The 17,009-nt window shown below is 45.6% G+C and overlaps 1 protein-coding gene across 10 annotated transcripts in view; it reads right to left on the minus strand.

Annotated features, from left to right (window-relative positions):
• Positions 1 to 17,009, minus strand: part of ITGA9 (integrin subunit alpha 9) — a 356,726-nt gene that overhangs the window by 280,055 nt on the left and 59,662 nt on the right. For 9 of the 10 annotated variants that reach the window (XR_014232874.1, XM_082348371.1, XM_082348369.1 and 6 more), the window contains exons 9-13: positions 15,066 to 15,203; positions 11,826 to 11,931; positions 10,965 to 11,059; positions 6,928 to 7,018; positions 4,668 to 4,713 (exon numbers count right to left, since the gene is read on the minus strand). Coding sequence is in view for 9 of the 10 variants with exons in the window: in XM_082348371.1 (XP_082204497.1) it covers positions 4,668 to 4,713; positions 6,928 to 7,018; positions 10,965 to 11,059; positions 11,826 to 11,931; positions 15,066 to 15,203 (476 nt within the window). In the remaining variant the exon portion in view is untranslated. Of the gene's footprint in view, positions 1 to 4,667; positions 4,714 to 6,927; positions 7,019 to 10,964; positions 11,060 to 11,825; positions 11,932 to 15,065; positions 15,204 to 17,009 lie in introns of those variants that run through there. The other variant, XM_082348370.1, reaches the window with a different exon arrangement.

A 17,009-nucleotide genomic window follows, 5' to 3' on the forward strand; every position in this document is an offset into this window, starting at 1 on the left:
AGTAAGTGTTCAAAAACGCTTGTTATATGAACTTACTTACAAAACAGAAATAGAATCACAGATGTAGAAAACAAACTTACGGTTACCAGGGGGGAAAGGGTGGGAGGGATAAATTGGGAGATTGGGATTGACATATACACACTACTACATATAAAATAGATAACTAATAAGGACCTACTGTCTAGCACAGGGAACTCTACTCAATACTCTGTAATGGCCTATATGGGAAAAGAATCTTAAAAAGAGTGGATATATGTATATGTATAACTGATTCACTTTGCTGTACACCTGAAACTAACACAACACTGTAAATCAACTATACTCCAATAAAAATTAAAACAAACAAAAACCTTGTTAAATGGGTGAAACCTCCTCTCAGGCCAAGGGATTGAAAACCACAGGAGGAGCCAAAGTTTCACAAAACAGGGCGTCCACCCTGTGAGAGCCCCAGCTGCCCATGTGTCCTGCCAGTCACTGCACAGAAGCAGCCCAGGCCCTCCTATCACCCCAGGGCCCCCTCGTGGGGAGGACGCCTCCTCTCCTGGCAGAGCCTGGCAGGGGACGGCGAGGTGAGCAGGAAGCAGAAGTGAGTGGTACAGACAAAAGGACCTCCATGAGCCATTGTTAAAAAGAAAAAAACAACAACAACAATCCTTTGAAATGACAGACCAGGACCTTCACAAGCACATCTCCAACATCCATCAGATCAGTTCCCTCAAGCCTTTTTGTTTCAACTCCAAGTATTGTTTTTGGACCAGGAAAAGCCCAGAAATCTTTCATAAGCCTCTCTGATCACTTCCTTTGATCTTCAATGGCATTAACACCAGGCGCCTATCACCCTAACACCAGGCCTGCCCTCTTGAGCTAATCCCAGAGAACAAACTTCCTGAGGGCAGAGCTTGGCCAACCCACACCCCTGGGGGGCGGGAGACTGGGTTTCACAGTCTGAGATGAAAGCAAAGGGGCACCCAAAGACAGCACCACAAATGTGCTTGAGACTTTAAAGAAGCTGGTGGCTGGAATACTTTTTTTTTAATTGAAATATAGTTGATTTACAATGTTGTGTGAGTTTCAGGTGTACAGCAAAGGGATTCAGTTACACATATACATATATCTATTCTTTTTCAGATTCTTTTCCCTTATAGATTATTATATGATATTGAGTCTAGTTCCCTGTGCTATACAGTAGGACCTTGTTGTTTATCTATTTTACATATAGTAGTGTGTATATGTGAATCCCAAACTCCTAATTTATCCCTCCCCCCACCTTTCCCCTTTGGTAACCAGAAATTTGTTTTCTATGTCTGTGATTCTATCTCTGTTATGTAAATAAGTTCATTTGTATCATTATTTTAGATTCCACCTATAAGTGAGATATGGTATTTGTCTTTCTCTGCCTGGCTTACTTCACTTAGTATGATCATCTCTAGGTTTATCCGTGTTGCTGCAAACGGCATTATTTCATTCTTTCTTATAGCTGAGTAATATTCCATTGTATATATATATATATATATATATATATATATATATATACCACATCTTCTTTTTCCATGGAATACTTCTTTCTGATGCTTCTCGGATAGTTCAAATTCTGATATTTGATTTGATCCTGATATTTAACTTCCAGGTAAATAATAAAACCAGTCAGAATACTTTCTGACGTGGTGTTGCTCCAGTGACCCTGGCCTTCTGTGGGGTCGTGTTGCTTGCAGGGCAGAGATGGGGGGGGGACACATAATGAGCCCGCACCCTGGTGAAGGTGTTAGACCACTAACTGGGATATCCCCAACGCCATCCATTACTCCAGGGAGCTACTTCATGTCTCAACAGGTCAATGCACAGAGCAGGATGAATGAGGGAATGGGTTACGGTGAGCTCAGCACCCCTACGCACCCCTGCAGTGGCTGTCACGGCCTTCCGTGGACCTCCCCGTCCAAGACGGTGCTCCTGGCCCTGCTCCTAAAGCCTCCCCTGCCCGGGAGTGCTTCCAGGCGTTCTCTTCGATGGACTCTACATCTGGCCCCGTTAGAGTTCACCTCATCCGATTCAACCCTCCATCCCAGGCTGGGGTCTGTGGTCTCCCATCCATGTGTAACTGCCTCGCTTTATGTTTACACCCATGTGTGAGCAAACCCCTGGGGAGGGCTGTCCCTCACATCAGAGGACAGAAGGAGACAAGCCCCTCTGGGTTAGAGCTCACAGCTACAAGCTTATAAAATACAAGAATGATGAAAAAGCAGAACCTATGAGATGTGCCTTTTGTGCCAGAAGCTCCCAGTTTGGAGAGGGCCTGGTTTCCACTAAGAGAAGTGGGGGAACACGTTTTATTCCAGGGGAATCCTGAGAAGCCAGGGCACGCTGCTCAGAAGAGTGAGGAGAGGGAAAATGACTTCGTGAGGCCACCAGCCAGAGCCCTGGCTTCACAAGTCCAACCGCAACCATCTGGAGCTATGAAAGCTGTTCCACCTGAAAAACTACCAACCCAGAAGAAGGGGTGATAAAGTAGAAATCCAGTCCCGTGGGGAGTAATTAAAGGACTCATCTTACTGAAGTCACCACCCGAGGGACATAGCCACCACCTTCAAATACTGAAGGGCTGTTATATGGAAGATAGGGGACCAAGAAGCAGACTTTGAGGCAGGCAAATTAAACCCAACTGATGTCAGAATTGCTAACATTTATTGAGCACTTAAACCAGGCACTGTTCTAGCTCACTGAGCTCTCATAAGAACTTATGATACCCAGTGAGGTAAGTACTATTATTGCCTTTTTTTTGTAATTATTTATTTATTTATTTTTGACTGTATGGGGCTTCGTTTCTGTGAGGGCTTTCTCTAGTTGTGGCGAGCGGGGGCCACTCTTCATCGCGGTGCGCGGGCCTCTCACTATTGCGGCCTCTTTTGTTGCGGAGCACAGGCTCCAGACGCGCAGGCTCAGTAGTTGTGGCTCATGGGCCTAGTTGCTCCGCAGCATGTGGGATCTTCCCAGATCAGGGCTCGAACCTGTGTTCCCTGCATTAGCAGGCAGATTCTCAACCACTGTGCCACCAGGGAAGCCCTATTATTGCCTTTTTAACAGATGACAATCCTGAAGCAGAGGTTACCAGACTTGCCCAGGAAACTCACCTTGTAAGGGCAGAGTTAGGGTTTGAACCCAGACCACCTGGCCCCAGAGTTTACACTCTTAACCTTAAGGCTATTCTGCCTCTTTAACAATTTAGCATTTGTCGGGGGGTGGGGGGATGTCATATTAAATTTATTCATTTCATTTCCAACATGATTGGCCATGTTAAGCCAACTCTTAGGAAAGAAAGAACTTGAAAGCCAAAGGCCCTTGAGGCTATGTGTCTTGATGAGAAAATATGATCCAAGTCTCTGTCTAGAGCATCCCTAGGGTGTTGTTCATCATCTTTTCTAAATCCTTAGAATATTTATTATCTATACTGTTCATATAGCAGCTATCACATATTTCATTATATAGCTGAGGTTTTATGATGTATTTATGGCTTGCTTTAACTAATCCCCTTGGTGTAGAATGGACAATGCCTGAAATATTATGTTTCCCCACAATTATCTGCCCATTGTGGTGCTCAATAAATGAGTAGTGGTTGATATTAGAAGTATTATAATCCCTGGAGTAGCAGAGTCATTTCTGACTCAGGAATTTTATGATCATCATCTTGAAAAAGTAAGTTATACATGGATTTTCTTAAAGACAATTCTGACTGCTGCCAATATGACAAACCTTGAAATTAGCATTTGTCAGTTAAGCGTGTGCAAAGTAACTAGCTTGAACAATTTAACATTTTTCATTACCTGTGGGTGAACTGGTCCCCTCAGAAGTTACTAAGCCCCCACCCTGGGCACTACGTCCTTCTAGAGGAGGCTGTGTGGTCCTGTGGTGGAGACTCAGAGGAAGGCCCTGCTGAATGAGAGGAATCTAGGGTGTGGAAATCCATGGCCTCTGGGATCCCTTCCAGCTCTAAGATCCTACTAGCCTATTTTAGAAAGTTCTGAAATCAGGTTGTTAACAAAACCTATGAGTTGGCTCCCGCTCCAAAGTGTAATGTTGCTTTCTCTGAGTCACAGAGACAGAAATACTTGGAGAGGGTTCATGGGTGGGCCGGCAGCCCGCTGGCCTTTGCAGGAGAGATCCAGACTGCATGGGTTTCACAGCGAGGACTGGGTCTGAGCTCATGTCCCTCACACTCTGCTGCCACCAAAGAATGAGGGGGCAGGAGGCTCCCAGGCCCTGGGGGGCTAGGGACTACAAGGTGGGGAAGCCAGGATGAAGGGTGCAGGGATGAAGAGATGGGATAGGGCAGTGTCATGGCGCCCACAGGAAATGATACCATGTGTAGAGCACATCTATGGAAGGGATTGTTCACGGCAAAAGGCAAAAACCCCAACTCTTCCTAGAAGCTCCAGGGATGCTATCCTCTCACACACGTAAACCACTCAAGGCCCACTGGCTGGAAACCCTGGGATAGAGGATAACAAGGATGAAAAAACAAAGGCAGCACTCGCACTTACCAAGCACCTCTGCCTGCAAGGAACAGGGCAGAGTGACTGCTGACTAATGATGAATAACTCCCCTGGGCCCCCCTCCCCAACCAAATTCCATCCCTCACCCACGAAGAGCCAAGAGGAAAGAGAGAAGCATCTCACCTTAGGAGAACCACACTGTCCGACATGAAAGCTCCAATAGTTACATCTGAAAACCATAAGTTTACAGATTCAGAAACTTGCTGAAGCCCATTTCACCCACCCGCTGTCAAGGGGCTCCACGGCAATGGAGGCCAGCCTCAAGGTCAGGGGGCCCCCCGGGCTCTGAAATGACTTTGTAGGAGTTAGAGCCACACTGCCCCGTATGGCAGTCAATCACCAGATGTTGCTGCTGAGACCCCAAAACGTGCTGGTCTGCACCGAGATGTGCTGTATGTGTAAGACAGGAAACAATTTTAAAGACCTGGTACCAAAAAACATTAACGATCTCATTAATAATTTTTATATTGATTGTATGTTGAGATGATAATGTGTTAGATACATTGGGCTAAATTAAACATTATGAAAATTAATTTCACCTGTTTCTTTTTATCTTTTTAGCAGTTACTAGAATATTTTAAATTATGTAAGTGGCTCACATTATATTTCTTTTGGACATCAGAGAATCAGAGAGGGGGACACTTGGAATTAAATGACTCTTGGGAAAAGCTCTAAGTTCTGTAGAACACGTGAATCATCTCCGTTCCACCCCTCACTCTATGTGACCCCGGAGTCTCTCTGTGTCCTTGTCTGCACAATGGAGATAATTATCCCCACTGTCTTCTTCAAAAGTTGACAATATTTCATAATATTTAAATCAGAATATATTTATTACACACTTGTTCAATATATTTATTAAATACGTTAAATCAGATATTAAAATCAGAAAACTCATGAAAATACTTGGCAAACTATAAATCAAGACAAGTGTTAGCTGGTAATGTTTATTCCTAAAAAATTTAATTTAGGAAGTATGCATTCATCCAACAGCTCTCTGCCTTTCCTCCCCTCAAATATAAACCTCTCAGCCCTGTGGTTCCCATGACTACTTCACAGAACCAAGCATCTGAATCCCTACATCTACACAACGTCCTCATTAAGGAAAAACAAAGAGCATTATCTGTGGATTGCAGGGCTGCTAAAATTTCTGCACTTGGGTATGCTTGTTAATTTTGCTATTTTCTAATAGCCTTTTTAAATTGCCTGGATATTTGAAAATAAAAGAACCTGACACACTTGCCATTTCTTTCATGAAAAATGCAAGATAAGAAATCCACATCCGTCGTGAAGTGTGACCATACCTGCTCACCGTGCAACTACAGAGAAGCAGCCTGGGTCCCCGTCCACAATGATGTGGTCTCTGATGCCCTTAGTTCTCTGAGGCTCAGTATCCTTGTCTGTAAACTGGGGAGACACCCCTATCTTTAGCTACCTATGGGGTAACTATATGATGTACATTGCACGGGGAAGCATTCTGCACATATTAGAGTGCTAAACCAATGGTAGGTATTATTTAGGGATGGCTACAAATTGCCCAGAACAAGAACTGCTTTCTCAAACCTAAAAAGACTCGTACAAGATTGCATTCATTTTCACAGATCCTTCTGAGGCATTTTAAATGGAAAGAAACACTTTCTCAAGATAGCAAGATGACCTAGAGTTTCAGGGACATTTCTTCTGAATTCCATGATGATTTAGGGGTTTTCCAAATTCTTCTCTTTGTTTCCTCACCTCACCTACTCCATCCCCTTCAGGCAGCAAAGGAACCACTACTCCATTGCCCAGTCAATTTTACCTACACCGGATATCACTTGGGATTGGGGTTTGAAATCATACATTTTTATTCAATCAGTCTCAGTCACCACAAGGCATTAATTAACCCTGAAGACAAGCCAGCCAGCCTTGAATGGTGAAGGTCTGTTTTGTCCGTCAGGGAGATGACATGGTTTTCTTCCTGCTCCAAGTGTTTCTCTCAATACTCGTCTCACGGCGGGGGTGGGTGTGGGGGTTTGCTCAGTGCCTTCTTCATTCTCAAGAGGAAGACGCCTCTGAATATGCTCAAATATCAAGGCAAACATGAGGCTTCACTAGTTATCATTTTAAATGTGGGGAGTGCTTTTGGTCTTTATCAGAAAGACTTGCTGCCACAGAAATCACTGCAAAAATCCACCTTCCTGGTGCTTAAACCCTTTGGAGTAGAACATTTTAAAAATGAAAAATAAACTTTAACACTACTTTCATCTTAAAAGTCAAACACCAAGCAAAATACCCTATTCTACTGTATGAATTTTCCTAATCCTAAATCCAGGTCACATCTGTGATCACGCTTACCAGACTGGTTATCTTTGCTTATCTCATATGCTTTTAAAGAAAAATAGCTTACCGGGATAGCCATTTCCATCCATATCAATGCCTCCTGATATGGACTGACCAAACATCTGCAGACCCGGACTTATCTTCCGCCCAGAAAGTTTCTGAAACAGATAATAGGGAGATTGAGTCACCGGAAGGAGCACGGTCACAAATAAGAACCAGTGACTGTTTTAGGGCAGCTTCCCTAGGACACCTGGTCTTGAAGTTGTTCAAAGAAAAAAATCATAGTCCGAATTTTATCGGTGCAGGGGGTGGGGGGCTTTAGCAGGCAGCCGAAGACCATGTACTCCTTTATTATTACTTGCCTTAGTCAAATGTCACCATTTAAAATTTTTTCTAAGCTCAGTGCTAATGAAAAAGCCACCCAGATGAATGTGTTAGTGTTTTGATGTGTTGAATGAAGTTCCAAATGGGTCAAGGTTAACTTCCACTTCTAAGGGAGGTTCTCTTTCGTGTTTATACAGGTATAGCTGGCTGAAATTCTAAGAACATATTGTCCTTCTATCTCTCTACCCAAACATGTAGTAAACATGGAACACTCCTAAGAGGCACACGTCAGCTGTTCCCTAGGTGGACAGGAATTAGCACGACAGCTCTCCATCAAGCCAACCAAAAGATCTACAGGCTCCTGGGCATCACAGACAGGATGAAACAGCTCTACCTAGTACATCTAGAACTCCATGGTCCTGAATCTTCTACAAACTATAGGAAACCCAAACACTTAGCTGAAGCCACCCTTCCTCCTAAAAGGCAGCCTTCAACTGACCATTCAGCATTGACAGCTCCTCTGCCACAGGGCATCTGTACTTACCTCTCCTTCATCATTACGTTCAACAGATGCTAACACAACACATGCTGTGTTGGTCCAAGAATATTCACTATACAACCAGCCTCTGTCACACATCCATGCTTGTGTGGCACAGTTCCTCACAAAGATATCAAACTTCCTGAATCAGAAAAGTGCCATGTTCTGGGATCTGACCTGTTCTTTCTTCCCTTTCTCTAAACAGTCTCCCTGGGGAGGCTTCCCTCCCAAGGCCCTCGATGTAGAAGGTAAGCGAAATGCTTTGTTTTCATGCCACACAGCAACCTCCATGTCAGAACCAGGTTTACACATAGTCGTGGCTCACTTGGGACTTTCTTGCCTTATCCTTTTCCTCACTGAGGCATCCTGCAAAGAAGTCACAAGTATGGGGAGGAGGTGTTCCTACAGGGTTTACAGATGGAGACAGCAGGGACTCCCCCACCCTGCAGCGGCCGATAACTGCAAATAACCCTCCGCCTGCCACCTCAGTGAAACCATCCAACAGGAAATGTGCAAGCATCAAAGCTCAAATCAGAACACTGTAGGGAAACACTGAAGAAGTGTTTCTTGATAACAGGCAGAGCCCCACATCCCCGATGGCTCTGTCTAAGGAAACACGGATGTGCATCTGCACGTTTCTTAAAAGTCACATCTTGAAGCAGACCATCTCGGCTCTGAGGTCCAATGATGCGAGCAGCAGCTTGCCCTGGGTTTGCATTTCTAAGGTATGCTGTGGCTGAGACAAGCAGGGAAGAGTGAAGGGGTGGTCCTTTTGGGGGTGGCGATGCAGGCTTAAGTTATCCCACAAACATCTGCAGGCCATTAGGCCATAAAGCCAGGAAGATAAGTCTGCTCGATGCTAATAACTCTAAATGAAAACCAGGAGCCTTGGGAAACCTCCACTTCACCAGGTTTACATGCGGTGTCCTGATGGCAGGAGAAAGATCACAGGGACCGCCGTGACATGCCCGGAGGGCTCTCAAATTGAGAAAGGCGCACAAGGATCTTAAAATCAACACTTTTCATGGTAAACTCGAGAAAGAGGAATGAGTTACAGAGTTATATGGAAGAACTTTAGACCCTGATCTCACAATGCATCCAGCAGAAATAACACCAATCTGGGCCAAAGAAAAGCGATTCCCTTGCCCAGACTTGTTTCTGACTTCCTCCTGTAGTTCACCCACACAATGCCCACTCTGTCCAGACCTGGGCCCTGGAGAGAACCTGGCGTTAAAGGATTTTTCTTCCTTTAAAATCACAAACCTTATCACATACATATTAGGAGTCTGGAAACGTGTAATCATGGTTGTTTCTTTTTTTCTTTTTTTTTTTTTAAAGAGCCCCAAACCACTTCTCTTTGTTAGAGCTAATGAGCCAGGCTGCGTGCTGACAAAGGCAGGACGGGTCCAGCTGCTGATCCCTGCTTCCTACTAAAGACAATCCGCGCTGACCACAAAATTTATACCTCAGTTCTCTGCAGGGAGTCCGCCCAGCAACACAACAAACACGAGAGGGCCGCCGGAGGAGGGGAAGCTGGGGGTCTCTCACAGGCTGCCTCTCTGTGTGATTAGCTTCCCAGGTCCGGGAACAAGCTTCCAGGAGGAAGCGTGGAGAGTGACCTCGATGGCGGCACAAAGAAGGCTGCTCCCTGGATGACTTTCAGCTTGTGACAGTGGGAACAGCGTCCCTGACCCAGGGTAGAGCAGCCCCTGGGACACGGATGTGGCCCCCAAACTGTGCCCAGAGCCCTCTTCCTCCTGCCACCTCAGCTAAATCCTCTAGGAGTTTATTCCCACCACTACTCATTTCTAATGCACAGAGGATGGTCCATGTAGATAAATGCCCCTCAGAGTATATATGCCTCACAGACAAATAAGCTTCCATAGTTCTGAGTTTTCCAACTGAGCTTCCCTGAGCGTTCCTTTTTCCCGATGTGGAGTTGAGGGCGGTGGTTGCAGTAAGAGGGTTGGGAGTCAGACTGGCAAAGGTTCATGGTCAAATTGCCATTTCCTAGCTGGTGACCATGGGCATGTTAATTAACCTCCCTGGCCTGGAGTCACCTCGTAAATAAAAGGTGGATAACCAAGGTGCCCATCTCACAGGGCTATTCTGAGGACTGAAGGCGAGAGGGCAGAGCAGGCGCTCAGGAAGCATCCCTGCTCTCGCCAGCACCTCCCTTGGCATCTGCCTCTTGCAAGAGTCACGGAGCCGAGCAGGAGGCCCAGCAGAGGGAATCTGGGCTCAAGTGGCAGCAAACCAGCCAGCCCTCAACCCTTCATTAGCTAACTCATATCTGCTGCAGGAAGAACAATTAGGAACATACACCTTGAACTTACACATATGCACTGCCTCTTAAAATCAACTGGCAAAGCCTTTTCTTACCTAGAGACTTTAGTACATGGACAGCTTTCGATACTTTCCTATTTCATGTTATAGAACATTTTATAAGAACAGGACTCAGTTCAAAGTTTTGTTTCCTTTGCAATAATTAAGATACAAGGCAAGCTCCATGGTGACGAGAAATGTCAGCATGAATAGGAGGCGGTTAGCACGTAGTAAATGTTCAGTAAATCAGCAGGTGCTGATTGGAAATTTCTCGACATGTGCTCAGTCCCTTTCTGTCGCTGACCCACTGGGAGAAAGACCCAGGCCTGTGCCACTCTACGTGCAGACATCCACAAACATCCTGACCATGCTTCTGTCCAGAGAGTGACTTCCTTTTTTCCCAGGGGCTGGGCTTGACACCATCAGCAAGACTGAACTCCAAGCTGATGTGGCAAAAAACAGAACTCACCACTTCCACGTTCCCAAGTCTGGGGCACGAGGCCAGGGCTTTAACCAGCTCCCCGTTTTAATGCCAACTGTGACAACAGCCCTGTGACAGCTTTCATGTTCCTCCTCCATGGACCACTGTCTTTCTAGATTATATTTTACAAGATATTCCTTTGGCTTAGCACAGATGGTTGGCAAAGCAGTAACCAGAAAAAGCAATCCACCTCTTCTTATATAAATCATTCTAACTCTGGCTAAGAATTTGGATCTTATCTTTTGTAGGCAGAATGCCTCCCTGGATATGAGCAAACTCGGGAGTCTATAAATATGTTTTGATTTAAAAAGCAGTCTCAATGGTTTGTGTCTTCCACTGGAGGGGGGGAAGGTGAAGGCAGGCACAACGCCGTGTGTTGTGTGTATCTGTGGAATGAATGTATGAACAGCAGCCACGACACTCTCACACCAATTACCATGGAGTACTGAGGGACCATCCCACCGGCACCACCGTGATAGATGTACACCGCTCCTGAAAAGTCATCCTCCTTGGGTGCGCCAATGGCCACATCTAGGGGGAGAAAAGCAGCTCTGGGTTAGAAAAGCCATGTGGAGTAACATAATGGTGGATTCTCTAATTCCTGCCATAATGTCTAGAAATTTCTTGGTTGCTGCTTGTTCAAGCATTAAACTAGGCACATTATCTCTTAGCAGCAGGAAAAAAAAAAAAAACATAGAAAGAAAATTATAGAAGCTGAGAAGAGGTTACTTCCAGAAAATTTCTCCCTCATCCTCATAGGAATAAGTTATTGATCTATCCAATAAAAGAAACCACCCACCCTAATGTCTGTCTGAGAAGGGAACTCCATAGACAATGGTTATTGCATAACTGAGAAAGTCACCTCTATTCTTGGGTAAAGGAATTATATAAAATGGTATTCCCTTTACCAAAAAAATCAACATTACTCTCACAAACTGACAACTAGATCTTCCTCCATGCTCTCAGAGCATCGTGGAGCATCAGAGGCTCAGAAACAAGAAAGGTTTGTAGCAAGAGGAAGCTGGTTCAGACTTGGCTGCCATAGAAGCCCCTATGGACCAGCCGCAAGGTTCACTGCACCACAAACACATAGCAAAGAGCACTGAGCTGATGAGAAGGGATTTCATGGAAGCAAAACTCCAGTGGGCTCAGGGCTCAGTCCTGTGTCTACACAGAAAATGTGGTTTCTAACAGGCGTCCTCTCCCCAGTGTACGTGGATGGGCCTTGCCATGGGCAGGCAGACCCCAGAGCGCCCACGACAGGGGCAAGTTAGAGGGCAGGTACAAGCTCACTGACCTGGGAACCCGTCATCATCGAGGTCGCCCAGGTTGGCGATGCTCTCCCCAAAGTGTGCATTGTAGGCGCCATCCCCACTCAGGGCCAGCTGCTCCTCCAGGGCTCCCTGGGAAACAGGATGGAGGGAAAACGGGAAACAAAACAAACAGAATAACCAAAAAAAGAATGAAAAAACAGAGCCGGGAACGCCGCCCTGCCCTGCAGCACACCCATGGACAGGAAACACCTGGGCAGAATCCCAGGCACCCAAACTTCCCCCCGAACCCACCCACTGGTGGCCAAATGAGCTCCTTCCACCTGGCTACCATGAAGGTCTCCGATTGCCTGAGATGCATTTTAGAGGGAAGGAGACCCACTGTTGGCCACTGATGACTAAACCTCTCCCTTGTCCTAACGCTCTATACACCAACCTATTAACCAACCTACCTGCTTGTCCCCACAGTCTCCTCTCCCCGCAATATCCCCAAAGTTGTTTTAGAGGGAGTACATATTTCCATTTCTGCTCTCCTCTGCCTTCTGGTACAAATTTATAAAGCTGTTTTGTAGGGTGCATGTATTAGTAATCTTGGCAGAGGGACTCATGGTTCAGAAAACCCAACACCCAATAGTTCTTGGTTAAGGGGTGGGAGCAGTGATAACAGGACACACGACTGTGTCCATTTTCACGTGTGGTTTGGATTTCCTAAGCAAACACCAACCAACAGAGGGAGCGGTCAATGGTGATGGTGTCACTAAAAGTCACGCCCACTTTACCCCCAAATCATTGGCACATGACTATCAGAGCATTAAAACACCATCTGAGGGACTTCCCTGGTAGTCCAGTGGTTAAGAATCTGCCTTCCAATGCAGGGGACTTGGGTTCGATGCCTAGTCGGGGAACTAAGATCCCACGTGTCACGGGGCAACTAAGCCCGGGCGCCTCAACTAGAGAGCCCGCCTGCCGCAAACTACAGAGCCCACGCACTCTGGAGACCGCGCGCCACAACTAGAGAGAAGTCCGAGCGCAGCAAAGATCCCGCGCACCACAACAAATATCCCGTGCACTGCAACTAGGACGCAATGCAGCCATGAATGAATGAATGAATGAATGAATGAATAAATAAAACATTTAAAAAAACACACACACACAATGTTTTGAGGCACAAGAGTGTCTAACCCTGCCCCCAGGTAGAGGCACTCAGACCCACTGTACATCCACAAGCCATCCCAAAGCTTTGTTACAACTAAATCTTTTTTTTTCCACTGTACTCAAACAACTTGCAAACAGTAGAGGTGTGATGAGTTCTTAAGTCAACGAAACCTCTGCCCCACAACACAAATATGTGATTTCTTCCCATCAGTGTGGTGAAGAAAGAGAGAAACATTGATTCCTTGTATGTACCAGGCACTGTATATCCTCATCCTCATTTAAATCACACAGTGACTCTATAAGGAAAACCTTATGACTCTGCCCACTTTACAGGTGAGGAAACTGAGCTGCTGATTTCAAGCTATTTGTCCACATCACACAGGCTAGTAAGTGGCAACACCAAGATTCAAAGGCAAGTCATCATTTATTCCCGCTCCTCGACACTGCCCTGCAATCATTAATCACATAAGATGAAGTTCAACAGAAATAAGAATACCCTTGTACTTAGGGTAACCACATGGCATTAAGAAACACTGACTGGGGTTGGGATGTGTGGGTGCCAGCTGCCGCAGAAGGTCTGGGGGATTATCCTGCTCCAAGATTCCATGCCCTGGGGCTGTTGGGCTGGTCACCTTATTGCCTCACAAGTTAACACCCATGCAAACGCAGCAGTCTCCTGCATATATGGTGGCCAGCAGCTACTGAATGCCAGCTGTTCTCATCTCCATAACGACCAACTCACTTCTCCCCTCACCTGCCTTGTCCCCCCTTCCTGGAAGGTCAGTGCAGATGCAGGTGCCATGAGTTGTTGCAACAGGTACCAGGAAGCATCTTTCCTCCCAGGTTTTAGATCCACCTTCCCAAAGAGTTTGCAAACATCCAAGAAAGCTCAAGGCTCTAACTTCCCCTGGCTCCTCTTTAAATAACTGCCCTTTCTTTCTGGCATCTGCCCACGTAGTTATAGTAAACACCACCACCCCCTCCCGATTAGGATAACTAACACCTCGGTCACCGCTTAAAAGTACACTTTTACTGACTTTTTTGATTATGAAAGAATTACATTCTCACAGTTTGGATAAAGATAAAGCTAAATATCTACCCAAGCACCACCACCCAGAGAGATCTATTTACATTCTCTATGTATTTTGTACATTTTTAAAGGTTGTTTGTACATGCAGTCTTTATCCTGCTTTTTCAGTGATTATCTCATAAGCATTTTCTCATGTTAGCTAAAGGCTGGTGGTCACAGGATTTATTCATTTAACCATTTCCCTCTTGTTGAATATTCTTTCCTCTAGATCCTGAAAAGATTCTACTTTCTCATTGGTCTCCTGCACCCACGGGTGCACTGCTGCCCCTCAGCCCCTGCCCCCACCCACCCTCCACTGTGCTGCAGAGACATCTTTCTGACTCGGCCACATCCTTTTCATGGTTCTGCAGAACAAGGGACATCGTGACTATAGCCCTTGGCCACTACAGTGGCCCCCATCCACCCCTCCCAGTCCCAACACGCTGAACTATGGTCCCACTGCCTCACACCTCAATCCACTTGCCCAGCTCCCAGCCCACTCCCGCCTGTCTACCTAACTCACATTCTTCTTCAAGATTCCTCCCAGCCATCATGTCCTCTGAGAAGGCTTCTCTGCCTCCGTGGGCAGGTGTGTATATAGTCCCAAGGAGACAAAATAACAGAGATGAAGCATGCCACCTCCGAAGCCAGTTTGCCTACGTTCAAATCCCAGCCCCACTGCTTCTTATCTGTGTGATTTGGGGCAAGTGACTTAACCTCTCTGAGCCTCAGTTTTTTCACCTGAAAAATGGGGACCCCCGATACCATGTGCACATGTCATTGAAATCATTCACAGGAAGCAGGAGAAACGGTTCCTGGTACATAGGAATCACTCAACTTTAGTCATTAAGATTTTTCTGGACCCCTGTATGTTTGCAGTCACAACACTGAGTATAACTTTCCATTGATGGAACACGGAGCTTTTTGAAGGTAAGAAGCGTGTCTTTTTACCTCCTCTGGGTGATGGGGCTCAGTCACTACTCCCCCGGGCCAACATCCCTCTCCCACACCCTGTCCACATGTTGCCCAGCTCTGTACTCACGTTTCCTCTGTTGATGTAGACAGTGACCTGCCCTTCGTCCCTGATCTCAGAAAACATGGGGGCCCCCACGAGCAGGTCAGAGAGGCCGTCCACGTTCAGGTCAACTGCACATAAGGAGGAGCCGAAGTAAGAGCCCATCTGCAACCAAGTCAAGTTGCAACAAAGCGTTCAGTGTCCGTCCTCACACACAAGGCCCCTGCCTTCCTCCAGCTGCCCAGCCTGACAAACATCTGCTCCCAAGCCCCTCGGAGGTTGTGCCAGCCATGCACCCTGGAAACCAGAATGCCTGGGCCACGGTGAGATCCCGACTCCCCTGGCCTCCTGGCAGCCACGTGGGCCCCCCGGTCAAAGTGAGACCCACGTTCACTGGCTTGGAGCCCCACCAAGGGGGAAGCAAATGGACTGATCCCTGGAGAACAAGGTACTGCTTTTACAAATGCAAGCTGAGGCTGCAGACATAGGTTACAGCCATAATAAAAGTGCCTCGTATATCAGACATTTGACAAGGCCGAGCAAGTTAGGAATATGGAATTTCACAGCACAAGGCAGGCATGAAAATAAATGTTACATGGGAAACAGATTACCCTTGCCCAGTCCTGGGCATAGCTGAAGATTGGTTAGGAAGGTGTGAGCTGAAGTAACAGAAAAAGGTACAACTCAGAAGACCATTTGGAGGATGAAGGAAAACAGCCAGGTTCTATTGGCTTAATCATAGCTTAATTCAGTACCTGTTATTTTATTTTTTACTATTTTTTTAATTGAAGTATAGTTGATTTACAACGTATTAGTTTCAGGTGTACAGCAAAGTGATTCAGTTATACATGTGTATGTATACATATATATGGAAAAGAATCTGAAAAAATTCTTTTCCATATATATACACACATACTTTTTTAGATTCTTTCCCATTATGTTATTACTATATTCAATATATATTCGATTACTATATTCAATTATATTCAATCAGGATACTGAATATAGTTCCCTGTGCTACACGGTAGGCCCTTGTTGTTTATCTATTTCATATTTATTAATGTGTTTGTGTTAATCTCAAACTCCTAATTTATCCCTCCCCCCACCACCTTTCCCCTTTGGTATCCTAAATTTGGTTTCTATGTCTGTGAGTCTATTTCTGTTTTGTAAATAAGTTCATTTGTATCATTTTTTTAGATTCCACATATAAGTGGTATAATGTGCTTTGTCTTTCTCTGTCTGACTCAGTACCTGTTATTTTAAATTGGGGGTCTCAAACACAATCCAATGGGATCCAGGCAGGTGATACAACAGGTATAAGGAAAAAGCAAACAACAGTGCAGGCATGCTTACAGGTGGCGAGTGACACTCAGCTTCTGTGTCTAAGAAACGATAGAGAATGGTGGAGACTGCAGCAAACTAGAGTCCACAGACCCAGCTAAAGGAGCAATCCCCACCCAGGGGCAGTCAACTCCTGATTGACCCAGAAAAGGCCAATCATCTCATTTTTCAAGAGAAACCAAAGCTCTAAAATTTTATTTGAATTGCCTATTTTTAAAATGCTGACAACTAATTCATATTAAAAAATAATAAACAAACATACCATGCAGGCCAAATGAAAATTTTTGTAGGCTGTATCCTTTCCAAAGGCTGCCAGTGGGCGACCTCTGTTTTTAATTAAAAAAAAAAAAAAAAAAACTATCCTTTTAAAATAAATGTTTTCAAATAAAAGGGCTCTGGTTTTACAGACATGAACAAGCATTTTCTTTTGCTGTTTGTTGGTAGCTAACCCAGGGGAGTTTGAGAGAGGTGGAGGGTACTTTGGTCTATTTCCTGCAGCTCAGCCTGGGAAAGGACTCAAGTCCCTCCCAGTCACATGCCGAGGTCACTTCCACCCAACCCCCATCCCCACCTGCCCCCTTCCCAAGGGAGAAGGGCACGGGGAAGTTTCAGAATCATGGGGTGGGGGGG

The sequence above is a fragment of the Balaenoptera borealis genome (assembly GCF_965194805.1).
Source record: "Balaenoptera borealis genome assembly, chromosome: 12".
Lineage (NCBI taxonomy): Eukaryota > Metazoa > Chordata > Mammalia > Artiodactyla > Balaenopteridae > Balaenoptera > Balaenoptera borealis.